The following is a 20,516-nucleotide window of genomic DNA, read 5'->3' as shown; positions in this document are numbered from 1 at the left end:
TAGCAACCAATCAAATTTACCCCTAAGAATGCAGTATTCTCAGTGCCATATATTTAGCATGCTGATCTCTTGACGGAGTTTATAATATTAACTTTTCCTTTTGAAGAGATTGACTGCTCATACACACTATATATATATATATATATATATATATATATATATATATTTGTGTGTATATATATTTTTATGTATATGTGTATTTGTCTATACGTATATTGGTATTATTCACATTCTTCGTATGAATATTTAATTATAATCGGAAAAACCTGTTTAAAACCCTAACTGGGGTTATGTAGACTACAGGTCTATCCTTTCTTTCAGTGGGATCACTAACAGCCTATATCAGCCTATGGGCCGTATTCAATTTGAGGCGTTAAGTCCGGATTTGCGGTAATTGACCGCCGATGACGTCATTATCGCCTGTTTTAGTTTTCCTCCGTATTCAATTTGAAAGACTTTCCGCCTAGGCGTTAAGTCAATGCAATGTAATAGGCGGTAAAGTATTGCCTATGAATGGCAGGCGTTAAAAAGTGCAGAGTTGGGGTTTTGGGGTGCAACATTTCGGGAACCCCCGTGCAGCCTTCAGACAGTCCCCCAAAGGTAATCTGTGTCAAAAAAAAAAAATTAAGGGCACCCCAAAAATTTACTTTGAAAAAGGGGGCGAAAAAAACCGGTTGGGGTACAAACTTAAAAAATAGCGAATTTACTCTGGGGGGTCCCCAAATATTTTCTTGATTGCAGGTGTTTGCGGCAGGAGGGTTTTTACACGATTTTTTAAAGTCACTTTAGCAACTTTAAAATATGCTGAACCCCATTTTTAAGTACCCCAAATTTAATGCCCATAGTTATTTTGCCCCCAAAAAACTTCTAAATGCTCTTCTGCATCACCTTATGCAAAGTCGCATTTATGCACCTGCCGCGGCTTTTAGAAACCCCGACTTCCATCAGTAGTAAAAAATGGGGGTACCCATAGTGATCCCCCATGTCTACACATCTTTAGGGGGGTCCCTAGAATATTTCCCGAAAATTCCCGTTTTTTTTAAGCTGAAAAAAAATTTGTAAAAATTTACAAAAAAAATGACATAAGGTCCCCCCCCCCCCCCCACAAAAGCCAAACCAGCCCCAGGCTTGCCAGCCAGTGGTGGTTTCTAAAAATACGGGGAACAAAATGTGTAGGGTTCCACCGTATTTTAGAAACCAACACCAGGCTGCAGGGACTAGTGCTGGTTTTAAATATAGGGGGCAAAAAAGACGTGGGGTACCCCCTATATTTAAGACCAGCACCAGACCCAACCGACCGGGGTGTAATGCCACAGCCCGGAGACCCAATCACCGGGGCTCCAGGTCCAAAGCATTACACCCCAAATAGGTCAGCGCAAGCCGGTGATCTCGGGGGAGTTGGGGACCCCCCCAAAAAGGGTCCCCCCTCTCCCGAGCACCACAGGCTTACGCTGAAGCCTGGGGCTCATCATCCCCATACCCCTGGAGCGGTGGGTATGGGGGCCAAATAATGTAACACTTTACAGTGGAACTACATACAGGGTAAGAAAAACGGGAATTTTCGGGAAATATTCTAGGGACCCCCCTAATGATGTCTAGACATGGGGGATCACTATGGGTACCCCTACTGAAGGAAGTCGGGGTTTCTAATAGCCGCGGCAGGAAAAAACACCTGGCAAAGCTATTTAAAAACCCGACTTTCTTTTGCAGGCAAAAACGGGGTTACCCATAGTGATCCCCCATGTCTGGATATCTTTAGGGGGGTCCCAGGCATATTTCCTGAAAATTCCCGTTTTTTTCCTTAAATTGGGTCAAGGGTCATTTTTAAAAAAACAGGGATAATTTTTAAAATCATTATAGCAAGTGAAAAAAAATGCAGAATAGGGGTTTGGGGGTGTAGTCTTATAAAAAATAGCCTGTAGTTTTGGGAATGTCCCATTAAAAGGAAATGTTAAAAAAAAAAATGTCCCCAAAAAAATCGGGACACCATTAAAAAAATAAATAAAAAATTTTTGGGTTAAAAAAAAAAAATTAGGTAAAAATATTGCCAAACTAACAAAATTATTTCTGGTGGGGTCCCCAAGTATGGGGCAGGTGTTTTATTCATTGCGCAAAGTAGCGGCAGGTGCATTTTTGCAGAATTTTTTCAAATTACCTTTAGGGACATAAAAATATGCTAGTACCCATTTTCATGTACCCCAAATTTGATGGGACCACTTAAAAAAACAAACAAAAAAACCTAAGTGCTCTTCTGCATCACTTCTTCAATGTCGGGAAAAAAAACACCTGCGTGGCTATTTAAAAACCCCAACTTTCTTTTGCAGGCAAAAACGGGGGTACCCATAGTGATCCCCGAGGTCTGGACATCTTTAAGGTGCTCCTACAATTAATTCCAGAAAATTCCATTTTTTTTTTGCTGATCCAAGTATCGCCGGGTCCCGTTTTCGACGATTTCAAATTGAATACGGGGATAAGCGGGAGCGCGCGCGATACTTTTTCGCTGGCAAAACCTCCGATGTGCGGCGAAAACCTCACCGCACATCGGAATGAATGAAGTCAAATTCTCATGCAGGTAAACGGTGCCAATTCCAAGTGATTGGTACCAAGCAACGCGTTTCTGTGTGGAAGTGCCCACACCTTCATCAGGAGCAAGTGTGTGAATTTGAGTCAAGAATTTGACTTCATTCATTTGTATGCTGAACTGACCTAAGGAGGATTCTAAAATTTTGTGGTCATTTGCCATCAGTTCCGGACCGGCTTATCTATTCCTACAGAGACACCACTGGACACCCCTGCATATGTGGACATTCTTGCGAGGACACCTTGCTAACCACTAATAAGGATTGGTAACGTCTCATTTACATTGCTGGACAGTATTCCAGGACTTAACCACTAACAACTTTCCTCCACAATAGGATCCAACATACAATTAAGAGATACAATTAGTCAATTGGTGCACACCTATACTTTCACATACGATTTTATACATTTGTGTATTTATGCCACTGCTCCTATATAGGAAGTGATTCATTGTCAAATTTTGTTTTACATGTCTGATTAAATGTTTTTTATCTGAGCCAGATGCCATTATGTTTAATAACATTTAGTACAACATAGGATTGATTTGTTAAACCCCACCTAATAGACCTAAATGCTCCACACTAGCGCTGTTTTTTCTATTTTCCTATATGGATATCTCTAAAACCTGAACTGGGGAGCCTTGAGGACCGCATTTGGGAACCTCTGCCCTAGCTGCTGTCCTAGCAGTCACCCACTCATGTCGTTGGCTATCCATCTTAGAACTTTCCTAACGTGTGGGTCGATAGTTCCACACAGCTCTATTCCTCCTTCCCGGAGAGATAGGTTGTCTTTATCCACAGTTGTAGTTTGTTTCTCCCTTCCATCTTGCCAGAGATGAGGCCATGGGTAGGGAAATCATGGTGCGGCTTCGCCACACTTTGAATTCGATGGTCCCAGTCTTTCTCGGACAGGGCTTGTTATATAATTCTACTTCTACCAGGTGGAAGCACGGTTGTTCTCTCTTTAGAACTTGAGGTTTGCTCGCTGGGCTGCTTCTCAATAGCTGTGACTTGTTTTGGATGCCACTCCTCATTTATCTCTTATGTGGACTAGAGATTAGCGACACTAGTATACTAGAATCCGTTGGTATTTTGCTACATTCTGGACTGAGGTGCATCTATGGGCTAGTGTGCATGTTCTACAGCATTAAGTGTGAGAGTCACAGGTTTGGTCCCTATGACAGCAATGTTCTAAGCTTGCTTGATACTTTAATTACGCTGAAAGTATTCTTCTGTACATTGGAAGTACCTATATTTGCAGCTCGCTCTCCCGGTGTGGCTGTCGGGCCACAAGGCTGGTTTCGACTACACACTTCCATCAGGTTGGAAGTTGTCTGTTGTTTGTGAATTTCTGCTGTGGTTTTCTTTTCCGCTGTTGCCAGGGGTTGGTTGTTTTTTCCAGGCAAGGTGGACACTGGCCTTCGCCTAGGACCGCGGAAGGCTTCAAGTGTCAGGTTTCGCTTTCTGGTTCCAGACTGGGTTGTTCTTATATCTGAGCCTCTGTAGGAGTTGTAGTCTCAGTCACTCTCTATGCCACCGCTGCCTCATTCCCACTGGGATCTCTCCCTTCCGCTGGTTACAAACCCCCTAATCATATGGACCTCAAGAATCATCCTGTTCGACTGATCTGTACTTGCTTAGCCTTCGTATATACTCTTTGTTAGGGAAGTCTGACAAGTTCAGCTTTGTATGTGTATATATGTATAATTATATACAGTATATAACATTTTTCTGACCAGCAATGCTGGGATTCTACTGTCAACGAAGGGTGCATCTTTCCGTTTTTACAATCTGGTACGATCTTCTCGTTGGGGACTCTCTGCTACCAACTGTCAGGTTTGGTCTGTTTTCAGATGAGCTTATGGTGTTCTGATGATTCTCGTCTGCTGTTGCCCACTAGGTAGCCGTTCTCCTGTTCCATTCGACTTACACTTTATGTGGGTGTAATTAACTGTCTAGCAAGGAGTTCTGATTGTCCTATGCTCTATGTAGTTGGGCCTCAACTCTTGCTTTTTATTCGTTCCTATGGTTTTTGGCATCACTGTTTCACTTGACTGCGAGGTCGGCAAGTTCTCAGTGCTTCCCACCCGTGGGATTTGCTTTGGGGCATCCCCAGTGTCTTCAGCTCCAGTGTCCCCTAGTGGATGAAGGAGAAAACAGGATTTTGGTACTTACTGGTAAATCCATTTCTCCAATTACAAAGGGGACACTGGACACCCTCCCAACGCTGCTTCCCTACCATCTTGTTTGGTTTGTTTATTAACGTTCTGTTGCAATTGTCTGCATTATATAGTTATGTGACTGAATGTGTTCCCTGCAGTGGGTTCCCATGGCCTTCTTCAGTCGGTCTTGTTCCGTTTTGTGGACTTCTCCACGTTTTCCTGTTGTCCTCTGGCTCCTCTCGGGCTGTTTCTTAACTGGGGCTGATGGGGCATAGAGGGGGAGGAGCCAGGCTCTACTCTACCACCATCTATACCCCAGTGTCTTCAGCTCCAGTATCCCCTGTGGAATTGGAGAAATGGATTTACCGGTAAGTACCAAAATCCTGTTTTTGTGAAGAATCAGGTGAAGGAATTTTATGGTGAGAATATGAAAAAGGTACAGTAAATGAGGGAGCACATTAATTTTCTGATTTTTTTCCAGGAATTGTGGGTTCAAACATAATATGGGAGAAGAGCGGGGATAATTAGCAGGGACCTACCAACCATTTTGAGGACCAGAGACTTCATGCAAGTTTATAAAGCTGAAACGTTAAAACTGTGATTTGTGGTATGTGATATCTTGATGAGATCCAGAAGAACCATCTTCTAGAGCAGAGGTTCCCAACCAGGGTCCTCAAGGCACACTACGGTCCATGTTTTAAGGATAGCCACACTTGAGCACAGGTGACTCAATTAGTACTTCAGTTATTTTGATTTAACCACCTGTGCTAAAACAGGGATATCCCTAAAACCAGGACTGTTAGTGTGCCTTGAGGCCTGTGGTTGGGAATCACTGTTCTATAGGACTGAGTATTAACAATATTTGAGGAAGGCAGATATATAGTAGATACAATTTATGACTCACTGTCATATATAAATACGTTATTCCTGACGAAATTTGTATAAACCGAAGCATTGAATCGTTTGTATGAGTGCTACCAACCAATTGTATCTGATCTCTCTCTCTTCATATATATATATATATATAATATACATACATATATACACACACACACACACACACACACACACACACACACACACACACACACACACACAGTGTATATATAGGCGACCCTCGCCAGATTCGCACAAGAGCAATTTTGAATTTAAGGCTATAACAAGAGATATGGTAAGAACTTACCTTTGTTATCTCTGTTTCTACGAAGTCCATAGGGTCCACAGGGTTGACCTTGGGGGTATAGCTGGATCTGGATCCATGGGCACCACGCAGTTAAAGCTTTGCTGCTCCCAGGATGCACTTGGGTCCGTCCTCCTCTATACCCCGCCCCGGCCACAGGCACCTCAGTTGGTAAGCAGCTAAGGCCGGAGGAGGAAACTAAACAGAGAGAAGGAAGACTGGAACACACAAGAAACCATACGCACAGAAATGGGAGACGGAAAACCGGTGACCAGCCACACAGCCCATTTGAAGCCAGGTGGGTCAGGGCGGGCGCCCTGTGGACCCTATGGACTTCGTAGAAACAGAGATAACAAAGGTAAGTTCTTACCATATCTCTTGTTTTCTACTTCAGGGTCCATAGGGGGTCCACAGGGTTGACCTTGGGGATGTCCCAAAGCAGTTCAACTAAGGGCGGGGACGCTCCTGTGCTGAAAGGAGTACCCGGCGCCCGAAGGATGCATCCTGAGAGGCGAAGGTGTCAAACACATAGAACCTCAAAAACGTTTGAATTGAAGACCAAGTGGCCGCCTTACACAGCTGAACAGCAGAGGCGCCACGTCTAGCAGCCCAAGAGGGACCCACAGAACGAGTGGAATGAGCCTTAACAGAGGCTGGCACAGGTAAACCCTCCTGTGCATAAGCCTCACAAATAACGGAACGAAGCCAACGGGCTAACGTTTGCTTGTTGGCAGGCCAACCCCTCTTGTGAAAACCGAAGAGGACAAACAAAGAATCCGACTTCCTAACCGAAGCAGTCCGATCCACATAGATTCTAAGTGCCCGGACTACATCTAAGGAAGCCTCACCAGCTGAAAGATCAGGCGACTGAAAAGCTGGCACAACAAGTTCCTGATTAATGTGGAACTTCGAGACCACTTTGGGCAAAAACTCAGGACGAGTGCGGAGCACCGCTCTGTCCTGATGAAAAATCAGAAAAGGAGGGCGACAGGAAAGCGCCCCCAACTCTGACACCCTCCTGGCAGAAGCAATTGCTAGGAGAAAAACGGTCTTGAACGTCAGCCACTTGAGGTCCACCACCTCAAGAGACTCAAAAGGATGACCCTGCAAGACCCGTAGCACCACCGCCAAGTCCCAAGGAGCCACAGGAGGCACGAAGGGAGGCTGTATCCTGAGAACACCCTGGAAAAAGGTGTGAACATCCAGTAGTGTAGCAATCCGACGCTGAAACCACACGGACAATGCAGACACATGAACCTTCAGAGAGGCCAGGCGTAAGCCGAGGTCCAAACCTGATTGAAGGAACTCCAAGATTCTGGAAACCCGGAACACCTGAGGATCATAGTTTCTGGATTCACACCACTGAAAGTAAGTGCGCCACACCCTGTGGTAAATCCGTGCGGAGGCAGGCTTGCGTGCCCTAAGCATGGTACCAATGACTGAACTGGAGAAACCCCTAGACCTCAAGACGGCTGTCTCAAGAGCCACGCCGTCAAAGACAGCCGACCCAGACCCGGGTAAAGGCAGGGCCCTTGAGACAACAGGTCCCGACGCTGAGGAAGAAGGTACGGAGCGTCGATGGAGAGACACATCAGATCGGAGTACGAAGGACGTCTGGGCCACGCCGGAGCAACCAGCACGAGCGTGCCGCCGTCCTGCTTGAATTTCCGCAGAACCCGAGGAAGTAAGGATATCGGAGGAAACAGATACGCCAGGTGAAACGTCCATTTCACCGACAGCGCGTCTACCAGACTGGCGCCTGCGTCTCTTGTCCTTGACCCGTAAACGGGCAACTTGTGATTGTGACGGGAGGCCATCAAGTCCAGCTCCGGCAGCCCCCACCTGTCCACGAGTAGCTGAAACACCTCTGGGTGAAGCGACCATTCCCCGGGATGCACGTCGTGACGGCTGAGGAAGTCCTCCTCCCAATTGAGGACTCCGGGAATGAAGACTGCCGAGATCGCTGGAATGTGACACTCCGCCCAAGCAAAGATGCGAGACACCTCCGACATTGCTGCCCGACTTAGAGTTCCTCCTTGGTGGTTGATATACGCCACCGTGGTGGCATTGTAGGACTGCACCTGAACCGCCCGTCCGTAAAGAGCGGGACCGGATGACTGCAGGGCCCGATAAACCGCCCACAGTTCCAGAATGTTGATGGGAAGAAGAGCTTCTTCCGCAGACCAACGACCCTGAAGTGACAACGAGCCGGTCACTGCCCCCCAACCCCGAAGACTGGCATCCGTCGTGAGCAGGACCCAGTCCGGGATCCAAAAGGGACACCCCTCGACCAGATGAGCTGTCTGAAGCCACCAAGCCAAAGACTGCCGAACCTCCGGGGACAACACCAGCAACTGAGAGCGGATCCGGTGAGGTAACCCGTTCCATTCCGATAGAATCAGCCCCTGCAGAGGCCGGGAATGGAACTGGGCAAATTCCACCATGTCGAATGTTTACACCATGGAGGCCAAAACCCTCATAGCCGAATGGACCGACAGGCGGCAACTGCTCAGGCAACTGTGTATCCTCAGCTGCAGGGAGGAGACCTTCTCCGGGGTCAGGAAGATCCTTTGCTGCCGAGAATCCAGCAGGGCTCCCAAATGAACCATCCGCTGAGATGGAATCAGGGAGGACTTTTTCCAATTTATCAGCCACCCGTGCGCTTGCAGGCAAGCGACCGTCAAGAGGAGATGATGAAGCAGTACCTCCGGGGAACTCGCCAGCAACAGGAGGTCGTCCAGATACGGCAGCAGCCGTACATTCTGGTTCCGAAGATGTGCGGCCATGACCGCCATAATCTTCGTGAACACCCTCGGTGCCGTGGAGAGACCAAAGGGTAGCGCCCGGAACTGGTAATGGTGTTGAAGGATAGCGAACCTCAGATACCGCTGGTGCGAAGGTGCTATCGGAACATGGAGGTAGGCGTCCTGGATATCCAGGGACACCATGTAATCCCCCGGTTCCATCGCCAGAATGATGGAACGTAACGTTTCCATCCTGAACTTGGGAACTCTGAGGAATTTGTTCAGAGACTTCAAGTTGAGGATAGGGCGATGAGAACCATTGGGTTTCCGCACCAGAAACAGAGAAGAAAAGAACCCCGTCCCTCGTTGTAATTGAGGAACGGGAACAATGACCCCTGCTGTCAGCAAGGACTCTATAGCTTCCTGAATCTGTAAAGACTTGGTCGTATCCTGAGAAGGACTCGTGCAGAAAAACTGGTGGGGCGGCCTGTGCCGAAAAGACAGGGCGTACCCCTGGGAGACCACTTCTCGAACCCAGGCATCCGTGGTGGTATTGTGCCAGCACTGGGCAAATAGAAGAAGTTGGCCTCCCACTCTGGGGTCCCCCAGAGGGAGGCCCGTCCCATCAGGCAGAAGGTTTATCTTCCTGCTTGGAAGAAGGGCGCCTGGCACTCCAGCGCTGCTTCTTGGGCTTAGAAGCGGCCTTGGTCGTCGACTGACTCGGGAAGGACTGACCTTTTGCCTTGCCCTGAACCCCAAAGGACCGAAAAGCAGAGCTCCGTACCTTGGTAGGAGCAGAAGCCGAAGGGAGGAAGGCTGATTTAGACTTAGCCAGAGTGTCCACAATTTTGTCCAAGTCTGGACCAAAAAGCAACTCCCCATTAAAAGGTAAGGCCTCCAGTCCCTTTTTGGAGTCAGCGTCAGCTCTCCAAGACCTCAGCCACAAGGACCGACGCGCCGACACAGCTGCAGCCGACACCCGAGAGGTTAGCAGGCTTGCGTCTAACGATGCTTCCCCAATTTAGGAAGCCGTATCCCTCATTTGACCTATCAACGCTCTCTGGATCTCCGGAGCATCTTCCGGAAAGGTATCCTCCAAAGCATTGGCCCAGCTCTCGATGGCCTTAGCCACCCAAGAGATGGCCATGGACGGACGGGCCACCGCCCCCGAGAGAGAGTAGATAGACTTCAAACAAGTCTCCACCTTCCTGTCCGTGGGATCCTTCAGGGAGGAGATCGACGGCAAAGGCAGCGTAGCGCTTTTAATTAAGCGGGTAACGTGGGAATCCACCGCTGGAGGAGTTTCCCACTTCCTGCAATGAGCCTCCGGAAACGGATAGTTCGAAGCCAACCGCTTCTGCGGTTGGAACCTCTTGCTGGGCAACTGCCAGGCCCCTGCCATATGATCCGTCAATTGATTGGACAGGGGAAAAACCGTCGAAGCTACCTTGGCCTTTTTAAAATTTGGGTATTTTGACCTGGGGGCGGGCACATCCTCCTCAATGTGAAGGATGGCCCGCACCGCCCTAACCAATGCCGGCACATTAATGGAAGACTTAGCCTCCATCTCCTGGGCCCCGGCATCCGAGTCAGAGTCTTCATGGATCTCCCAGTCATCCGAAGACACGTCCGTGTCCGTGAACTGAGCCGCCAGTGAAGCCGGAACGGAACGCTTGGACGCTCGTGGGGGCAAATCACTGTGCAACATATGTTGAAAAGCCGATGACGAAGCCGCCAGACTCTGAACAGAGCTGGAGAGGACGTCCACCCAAGGCGGGGGTACTGCCTGAGGATACCCCTGAAAAGGTACCATCGACTGCCGCGGCACCGTGGGGGTTTGCACGTATACCGGCAAACCCGCATAAGGACCCACAGTCTGAGACCCGGGAGGAGACTGCACCAGACGAGTCACACCCGGGGAACGGGGCATGGTAGGCTGGGGCAACGCCCTAGAAGGGGCCGCAGTCGGGACCGCAAGTCGGTCCACGATTGACGCCAGCACTTGCGTAAACATTGCCCACGGAGGATCCTGCGCCACCGGGGGTTTAGAGGGTCCAGGTACTAACTGGCACCGCCCTTACAGACCGTCCTGAGACAAATCTGCCCCGTCAACCCCTGCCGAACAGCGTCGGCAGGAAAACAACACAGGAGCCTCGGAGCGCTCATTCCCCTCATCAGACATGACACAAGCTTTTTTTGCAAAAAAGTGTCTCACCGAAACGAGGTAAGGCGTATAACACCCACGCACTCCCAAGTATGCAACCCAAACAGCCCACAATATGGTACTGAGGAGCACACCGCAGTATGTGACGGACCTCACAAATACGTAGATTTATATAAGTGAGGTACACAGAAAGAACACCCCTCCCCCACGCACCTGCGGGCCGTAGGAGAAGGAAAGGGATAGGTAAAAAGCTGACAGTAAGTAGAAAATAAGCACAGACAGCAGCACTAGCAAAAGTCACATACCATGCAGAGAAGTTATACTCACTGCACCTTCCGCTACAATCAACCTCCCCGATTCAGTGTCTGGGAGGGCTATAGCGCTGCGAACACTGTCCTTTGCAGGGGGAGAGGTACGCAGGGGGACTGGTCCACTGGAAGCCTGCCTGGGAGCTCTGCGATGCTGCCTGAGGAAGATGGCCGCCGGAGAGCTCTGAGGAGGAGTGGCCGAGTGAGAACAGCCCAGCGACGCCAGCACACATGAGAGAAGGTGCGCTGGGCTGAGGGGAGGAGCGCTGAAGCAGGGAAGGCTGCCTCCCCTGCTAGTACTAAACCCCCGGGGAAGCCGGTTCCCCACCGGTACTTACACCCCGGGGGCCAGCGGACACGCGGGGTATGCCTGAAGAGGGGGAGCCCGCCGCCGCTACTAGCGCCGCCGGTCTGTCCCCAGAGACCGGCAGCATGAAGACTGCATTTTCCCCGCGTGCAGCGCTGACAGCGCTGCACGCGGCTTACCTGGCCCCTTCAGTCCGGCAGCAGTCCTTGGGTGGTCCCGGAGCCACGCTAGCACTGACTCCGGGGTCCCGCTGCGATCCCCGGATCAGTACCGGCGTCGCAGCGCCAGCGGGGCTGTTGGAGCGGCAGCATAGACGTCCAGATGGACAGTCTGATGCTGCCGCTCTGAAGACAGTAAAAATAAAATCTTTTTTTTTTTTTTAAATAAATTAAAGAATAAAGCTTAGGGGTGACCCGACTCCGGCCGGGCACCAACTAAAACTGAGGTGCCTGTGGCCGGGGCGGGGTATAGAGGAGGACGGACCCAAGTGCATCCTGGGAGCAGCAAAGCTTTAACTGCGTGGTGCCCATGGATCCAGATCCAGCTATACCCCCAAGGTCAACCCTGTGGACCCCCTATGGACCCTGAAGTAGAAAGTCTTTTTTTTTTACCCTAGGTCTTATAGACTGCCTTGTAGATGTCGTTTTTCCTCCTAAAGTCACCATGAAAAGATTCAATTTTGACGTGACACGCAAAAGGGCTACGTAGAGTTGTCCATGAGAAACAGTCTCCACTTAAGTCAACTCCAGCCAAATAAGTGCCTGTCCCTGTGCTTTATTTATTGTCATGCCAAAGCAGACACTTACGGGGAATTTTTCGTTTTCCACTTAAATAGGAATGGTAAAAAAGGAAAAAAAAAAAAAAAAAAAAGGATTTTTTTTTTTTTTTTACAAGTAAACACGGCTTATATAATTTTTCTGGAGAAACCGGATAATGCACATCAATCAACAAGGTATAAAATAAAGTCCATCGTTGTGATATATCTTTCACGGTTTAGGCAGCGTAATCCAAGTATGCTCTCAGATATCAGTTTTTCCATTGACTTCACTAAAATTATGCAGACATAAAAGAAAAAAAATATGGTTGGAAGATCAGGCACTAAACAGTTAAAACTTCTGTTCCTCCCAGAATGCCCCGGGTCCTTCCCCATATATACCCCGCCCCTAGGCATAGGACTTTAGTTGTTCATTTGGTGCGGCAGGATCAATACGCACCTTTGTAACAGGGGACTGCTCTGGCAGTCCTAAAATTTTATTTTATGTTTTATTATATTTTCTTATGTTTGAGTCAGCAGTACTCAGTGTCTGTATTAAGACACGGATAATGCGACTCCATCTACCTCCGCCAGGCCACATCATCAGTAATTGTGCTGGTGATTTCGGCAGGTCGCGGCTGAGCTTAGCTAGCACCAATGCTGCGACCTGGACTGCACCAGATGTTCAGAGATGTCAGGTAAGGTGATTCCTCGCTTATGAGGAATTGCACGTGGCAGTCCTTGCTTTTGGTGTCAGAGACGCACCAGAAGCCACTGCTGTCAGGGCTCGGGATTGTCCACATCCTCACTACACCAGCCAGAGCCTCATCGTCTGACGCCGGGGGATCGGCAGCAGATGTTTGAGCCATGAGGCCAGCGTACACGGCTGGTTAACGCAGCCTAGGGGAGGTAGGCATTCCCCCCGGCAGCTCCTCCCCCAACCCAGTTCCTACGGAGGGTTTTGCGTGTCTTGGTTGGTCCGCCTACCCTCCACGTGTATGAGACGCTCACGGTCCACGTTCAGTGTGTCCTGTAGCTGTGGTCTCAGGAGGGACTGGGTTAGTCTCCCTATATACCTCTGCCTTGGTTAAGGTTTATGATGCTCTATGTCCTATCATTCCTTTGCGTTTCTGCAGTTGATTTAGAGCAGATATGTAATATATTTATAATGCATTGTATGTGACTGTTTGCTAGCTGCTGATTGACACAGTCTTTTTCTAAATCAATTAGAACTATCACTGTTTTCTCTTCATCCATTTGGTGGAGAATTCTTCTGAGTACTTCACATTCAATTAAGAGTTTGTGAAGGCCATCACATAACATTGCAATTATTGCCTTTATTGACCACATCAAAATATAAAGGGTAACAAAGTCACCTCACCAATCCGGTTTGCCTGCCCTAGACAAGAACAATCTTGGGTTTTCTATTTGTCCCAGGTTAAGAAGAAGATTGTGGATCATATGGCTGCTCCTACAATGACTCCTTGGATGGGGTGTCCAGAGTATATTATTATGTGTGTACCTCCTAGGCATCCTTAATGGAAGAATGTTTATGGCCATTCTAGTCAGAGTATGACACCATCTGATGTTGATAACAGACCGGTAGTGACCCAAGCGCAATTTTTCTTTTTATCACTCTGCCAAACATATGGAATTCAGACACATCAGAGGAATCAGATGATGCACAGGGTTCATCTCCAGGATCTAGCTCTGGAGAGGAAGTCATCCGTCCACAGTGGATGTTCCTTCTTTGGTGAGGGCGTTAAATCAGTCCTCTATTCAGGATGATGAACCAGCTCATAGTAAAAAGGCTCCAATGTTTAATCACCACCAGGTGGTCAAAACGGAGTTCCCTGTATCTGACCTGCTAACAGAGCTTATCGAGGAGGCATGGGGTACCCCTATTTTATGTGAATAAAAGAATATCATTGTATCCATTTTCACCTTCTGTATGTACTAAATGGGAAGTACCTCCTACTGTGGATGCCCATGTAACACATTTAATCAGAAATGCTACATTGCCTATTCCATTTGAGTCTTCGCTGAAGAAGTCCACAGATAAATAGATTGAAACCTGTCAAAGCAATATTTTCATCATCTGAAGCGGTTACTCGTCTAGCTATGGCTGGAGCCTGGGTAGCAACAATGGATCAGGGCATTGGAAGATTCACTAACCTATGCTACCAGAGAACAGATGATGAATATCTCCCACATATGGGAAGCAGATTCCTATGTGGGGGAGCTGCAGTGGACCCTAGAATTTTAGCTTCTAGGTCATCAGCAGCATCAATAGTCGCACGCAGGGCCCTTTGGTTAAAATCTTGGAAAGCTAATACAGGATCAAAGAGAGCGCTGGAAATCTTACCTTTCTATGGAAAGGTACTTTTTGGAGCAGAGTTGAATAATATAATTACTACTCTGGCGACTTCAAAATCTCCAGGTCTGCATCTACATCAAAGACTAGATCTAGGCAGGTTTCTTTTCAGTTCTTCCATCCTCAGGGACGAGAGCAAAGGAACAGTCTTCCTCTAAGTCAACTAGTTTCCGCAAGTCTAAGCGACAAATTTAATAGGTCTGGCCCGGCAAGAAGTAAAGCTTCTAAGCCGGACAACAAGCCCTCGGCCTGATGGAGTGGGCCTCCTCCTGGCGGAACCCAGGGTGGGAGGCAGACTTCAGTTTGCGGATTATTTTCATCAGACAACTACAGATGCCTGGGTCCGAGAAGTGGTCTCTCAGTGGTATGCCCTCACTTTCAGGAGACATCCCCACCAGAATTTTTTTTTTGCACAAATCAGATGCTGTCAAGGCCTTGGGTCCTTCAGGAAGCCATTCACTCCCTGCTGCAGGCGGAGGTAATAATCCTGGTTCCTGTGTATCAACAGGGAAGGGGTTATTATTCCAATCTGTTTCTGGTTCAGAAACAGAATTGGGCTTATACTAAATCTAAAAACCCTTAACAGGTTTATCCATGTACCCAAGTTTCGTATGGAAACTCTGGTGAATTATTTTGGCAATTGAGCCAGGGATTACATGTTTTCTCTGGACATTCAGGATGCATATCTGTATGTTCCTATTATACCATCCCACTAACAATTCTTATGGTTTGCTGTCCTTCAGCAACATAAGCCAAAGGGTAGAGCCTGAAATTGGTAAACTACGGCTCCATGGGTATTTACCAAAAGAATAGTCATTACAGCCACTCTCAGGCAGAGTCAGAATTCTGCCAGATCTGGGATGACCTTCTGATATTGGTACAGACTCTGGTTATGTTACAAAACCATCTTCAAAATGAACAAGGCCTGCCTACAAAGCCACGGCTGGATAATCAATTGGAAGAAATCTGGGAGCATTTCTGGATTCTCGGGCACAGTGTTTTTGCCAGAGGACAAGAGTGCGGATCATTGCGAATACACAAGCAAATGGTATCCATTCTGTTAGCAATGCAGGTCTTGGAATCGGCGGTATCCACCTTCGACATGGTGGGGTATGCTCAATTCCATTCCAGGCCTCTACAAAGATTGATTCTCTTGAGGTGGAACAGACAGCATCATCTTATAAGTTCTCAGAGGATCCTTCTCACTGGTGGCTGAGAATGGATCATCTAAACAAAGGGCGCCCGTTCTGGATTCCAAAATGGGTGCTTCTCACCACAGACACCAGTCTTAGCGGATGGGGGGCAGTGACAGGTCATCACATGTTTCAGGGAAGATGGACAAATCAAGTCATCTGCCAATAAATATTCTGGCACTGCAAGCAGTATACAGAGCTCCTGTTATGGCAGAGGACCTGCTCCAGGGCAGGCCGATCCAGTCTGACAATGCGACTATAGTGGCCTACCTCAAACATCAGGGAGGCACAAGTAGTTATGCAGCTATGAAGGAAGTGATAAAGGTTCTGATTTGGGCAGAATGTCATCTTCTGGCTATCTCAGCAATATTCATACCGGGAGTACTCAATTGGGAAGCAGACTTCCTAAGTCGTCTGGACATATACGCCGGAGAGTGGTCTCTCCATCTGGGAGTGTTTCAGCTCCTGGTAAACAAATGGGGTCTACCAAAGCTAGATCTCATGGAGTCACGCCACAACCACAAGGTCCCTAGATACGGGTCCAGGTCCAGAGACCCATCAGCAGCCTTCGTGGATGCACTGGCAGCAAGATGGGATTTCAAGTTGGCATATCTCTTTCCTCAGATTTCTCTACTCACAAGAGTTCAATAAATTCAAAGCAGGAACGGTAATACTGGTGGCTCTGGCTTGGTCCAGACATCATTGGTTCACAGACATCAAGAATCTGTCCATAGACAGTACATACCCTCTTCCTCTATGGTAGGATCTGCTAACGCAGGGTCCCTGCCGACATCCGGCCTTACCCAGTCTGGCTTTGAAGGCGTGGCTCTTGAATCTTCCATCCGAAGAGCGAAAGGTTTTTCCAGTTCTGTAATTCAGACTATGATTAGGGCACAGAGGCCTGCCTCTGCCCACATCTATTACAGAGTTTGGTATTCTTTTGGTCAATGGTGTTCCCATAGGAAGTATGATCCTAAGATAGTCAGGATTTACAGGATACTGGCTTTTCTTCAGGCAGGATTAGACAAAGGTCTACGCCTGGCCACTTTGAGAGTGCAGGTTTCTGCACGGTCAGTCTAGTTTCAGAAGAAGATTGCGTCATTACCAGAGGTTAGATTTTTTTTTCCAAGGAGCTTTGCGAATTGAGCCTCCTTTTGTTCCATCGGTAGCACTGTGGCATTTGTCTTTGGTTCTTAAGAGACTACAAACTTCCCCATTTGAACTTTTGGACTCTGTCTTTGCTGTTAACCACTTCAAATCCACATTTTTTTCTTCTTGCTATTTCTTCTGCTCGCAGAGTCTCCGATTTGGCAACGCTCTCATCGCTTCCCATTTTTTATTTTACACCAGGATAAAGCTGTTCTTCATACAAGGGAGGGTTATCGTCCTAAGGTAGTGCCCTGTTGTCATGTGAATGAAGAAATTGTTCCAGCTTTTCAGGTTCCCGATCTTTCTGTAGGTGAAGCCTCCCTGGATGTAGTTCGTGCTCTCCGTATCGATTTGGAGTGTACAAACTCTGTTGTAAAATCAGATGCTCTTTGTATTATATGGTTTTCACAAACGAGGATGGCTGGCTAATAAGCAGACTCTGATGAGATGGCTACGCATGACTCAGGTGTACACACAGGCTGATCTCCCTGTCCCAAGCATGGTGACAGCACATTCTACTCGGTCTGTAGGGCCATCATGAACAATTAGTCGTGGTGTCTCCACTGAACAGTTGTGTAAGGCAGCCACGTGGTCTTCTGTCCACAATTTTATTAGGTTTTATGCCTTTGATACTTTTGCCTCTCAGGATGCTTCCTTTGGGCGACGAGTTCTCCTTTCTGCTCAGGAGCTTCTCCCACGGAACTGCTTTAGGACATCCCCCATGGTATCCCTGTGGATTCCTATGGACCCCTAAGAAAATTAGAGTTATGGTAGACTTGCCTACATAACTCATTTCCTTCGAAGTCCGTAGGGTCCACAGGGCACCCACCTGGCTTCATTGGGTTATATTCTTTCGGTAGCAGAGTCCCTCATCTTATGTAAGAGGAGTGTCTCTGGTGTAAAATTGTTCTTCCTTCTCCTGCCTTGAGGCTTGTTAACTAAACTGAAGTCCTAGGGAAATGGGCGTGGGTATATATGGGGAAGGACTCGGAGTATTATTGGAGCAGAATCTTTAACTGTTTGGTGCCTGGTCTTCCAACCAGAATATCCCCATGGTATCCCTGTGGACCCTGAAGAAAAGGAATTATCTAGGCAAGTCTACCATAATAAATTTTTGCAATAAATAGAGGTTTTAGCATAATCACGTCAAGGTAACCTTATATAACCACTAGACTATTTTATGCAAAGTAGCTACTACACAGATAATGCTGGAGTAGGATGTCTAAATCTATATAAAAACGGAAGGGTGAAGGTATGCATAAATGAAGTATATGACTCATGAAATAATGGGTAAACATGATCTGATGCAATCTGAATGATGGCACTCGCGACAGCGGTGCTAGTAGTAGCAAAATGGCTGCTCTGGTGAATTGTTTGAGGGTTGAGGTTGGTAAAGTGTACATAGAGCAGACCCACAGATTAAAAACTAAGTGAGGCCTGTGGTCGGAAACTGTTACTGGGTGCTTAAGTGGAGCGGAGAGTGGGGAGACTTGTTCAGTCTCACAGGCGGGCAACAGCACATCAATTAAGGATAATCAAAATTAGGGACCAGACAAAGGAGCACTTGCAAGTGTTAAATCAATTTTATTGGAGGAGGGAGTGAACAACCACCTGACATGTCTATCGCATAACTGCACATTGAAATTCCAAACTGGGGGAAGGAATCTATATGAATACTATTACATGCAGTTGCACTACTAACCCCATGTGTGATTGGTGTTGTCAACACTGGCTTTGAACATGTTTTTACTAGCTTTCAAAGCTAGTAAAAACATGTAAAGGGCCATGGAAATAAAACCATTTGTTCCAATTACACCATATCCACATGTAAGTTGGGAATTTGTTAAGCTGCAGTGATCTGGATGCGGCCTCCTATATTAACCTGCATTCACTGCAAGATAACTCACTTGTGCCTTCCAATGAATAATGCTGACCACAGGTTCTGGTTATCACATTCGAAAACAGTGTTCATGTTATTTTTCTAAATAGCGGTGACATATAAAGGATAGTCAACCTTGAGTTAAGGTTTCACACAACCATGGCATATTAAGTTAATAAAAAAACAAAACGATCCATTTGTTTCATTTACTGTACAAGTCCTCAATGTTGCTCCAGAAGCTTCCAGATAAACAATCATAGAACCTGGATGTAACTGCTTGCATGCAGTGTTAAAACTGTATAAGGAGATATGCCCTACGAGAAAAACTGACGTCTTCAAACAGATTTTTTGCCATGTGTAGTTGTTTTTAAAGTGAATAAAAGCTCAACTATTAAATTAGCCTGCACATAAATATAAAATACAAAAACCATTTTAAGATCAAAAAGTATATTTTGTATTTAAATTGAAGACATATTCAAAAACAAGACATTACATGGTGGGCAAAAGAAAAAAGAAATTGCAAGCAAATTCAATGTTTGTCAAGTCTGATATTTTCTCCTAGGGGTAAGGTGTGGTAGGTGAGAAGGGGAAACAAAAAAAAATAAGGACAAAGGCAAGTTATAGCCCCTTTACATAACTGAATCCTCACTTCACAAATAAACCAAGCAATATATTTAAATATTACAAGTTAGGACTAAAAAAAAAAAAAAAAAAAATGGAGGAGAAGGGAAGAACAATGCTAAAGCATCATGGCTAATACAAAACAAAAAGGTTTCTGTCATACTAGAGTTCCATAGTTCACTTCCAATCTGAAGCCAGCTATTTTAAATAGTAAGTCTGCTTTTAACCTATTTTAAATCACATTTAAAATGTGTCACTGTTGATAGAGTTTTCATTAAAAACGGACTACTCCCCCACAAATCTCCAGCGCTATAATGCAGTAAAGTGCAGAGAAGATCCTCCAGTGCTGTTATTAAGACTGCAGTGCACAGAACTGCTGGAAGACAGTCAGGATGTGATGGTCAAGTTCTGCTGTGAATAAGAGGTTCTCCAAAGTCACCATGTACTGATGGATTATCTGATGATGCTAAATCAGAGACAGGAGAAATATTATGTTTACATAATATGCACCTACAATGGGAAACTATTGAGTGAAGTGTAGAATACATGCTGAAGACTAACCTGTAAAAAGATCTGCTGAAGTCTCTCTATGCAGTTCTTATACCATGGGGTAATCACATCAATACCTCCTGTTTCACAGCGTACCAAGTGCTCTGTGAGAATCATAATAAAACGCTGCAAGGAAATAAATGACAGTGTGGAGACTGTCTGAAACACTTAATGGGCAGATTCTATAAATTGTTTACAATACCTGGAAAATAACAAGGAAAAGATTCTTTTGTTCACTTTGTGCAGACTCTACTTTCTCTTGTAAACGTTCAATTTGTTCCTCTAGAGGTCCGTCCTCCCTTCCACTGTCGTCATCGTCTTCCTCGTCTCTCTGAAGCAGAAACACCAGATAAAAGCGAATTTAGCATATAGTTGAAAATTGAATAAATTTGAATATTTTAGCAGGGCAGCAAAGTTGTCATTTAATGGAGTCATTAGTATACTTGCTCACTTACGTAGTTTTACATTACATTCTTACAGCTTTCTACTTGCTTTTTACTCAATTTTGAAAATACGTTTAAACTTTCATTTTTTTTTACCAGGTGCAGTTATT

The 20,516-nt window shown here is 46.5% G+C and overlaps 1 protein-coding gene across 1 annotated transcript in view; it reads right to left on the bottom strand.

Moving 5' to 3' along the window:
• Window positions 1–18,482: 18,482 nt before the first annotated feature.
• Window positions 18,483–20,516, bottom strand: part of NCBP1 (nuclear cap binding protein subunit 1) — a 39,617-nt gene continuing 37,583 nt past the window's right edge. Inside the window, exons 21-23 of the mRNA XM_088461323.1 lie at window positions 20,166–20,294; window positions 19,976–20,089; window positions 18,483–19,880 (exon numbers count right to left, since the gene is read on the bottom strand). Of these exons, the coding sequence (XP_088317449.1) occupies window positions 19,767–19,880; window positions 19,976–20,089; window positions 20,166–20,294 (357 nt within the window). The 3' untranslated portion in view covers window positions 18,483–19,766. The remainder of the gene's footprint in view (window positions 19,881–19,975; window positions 20,090–20,165; window positions 20,295–20,516) is intronic.

Source organism: Taudactylus pleione, unplaced genomic scaffold (assembly GCF_031769625.1).
Source record: "Taudactylus pleione unplaced genomic scaffold, aTauple2 ptg001032l, whole genome shotgun sequence".
Lineage (NCBI taxonomy): Eukaryota > Metazoa > Chordata > Amphibia > Anura > Myobatrachidae > Taudactylus > Taudactylus pleione.
The sequence above is the reverse complement of the archived record's forward strand: the minus strand, read 5'-3'. Positions and strand labels throughout refer to the sequence as shown.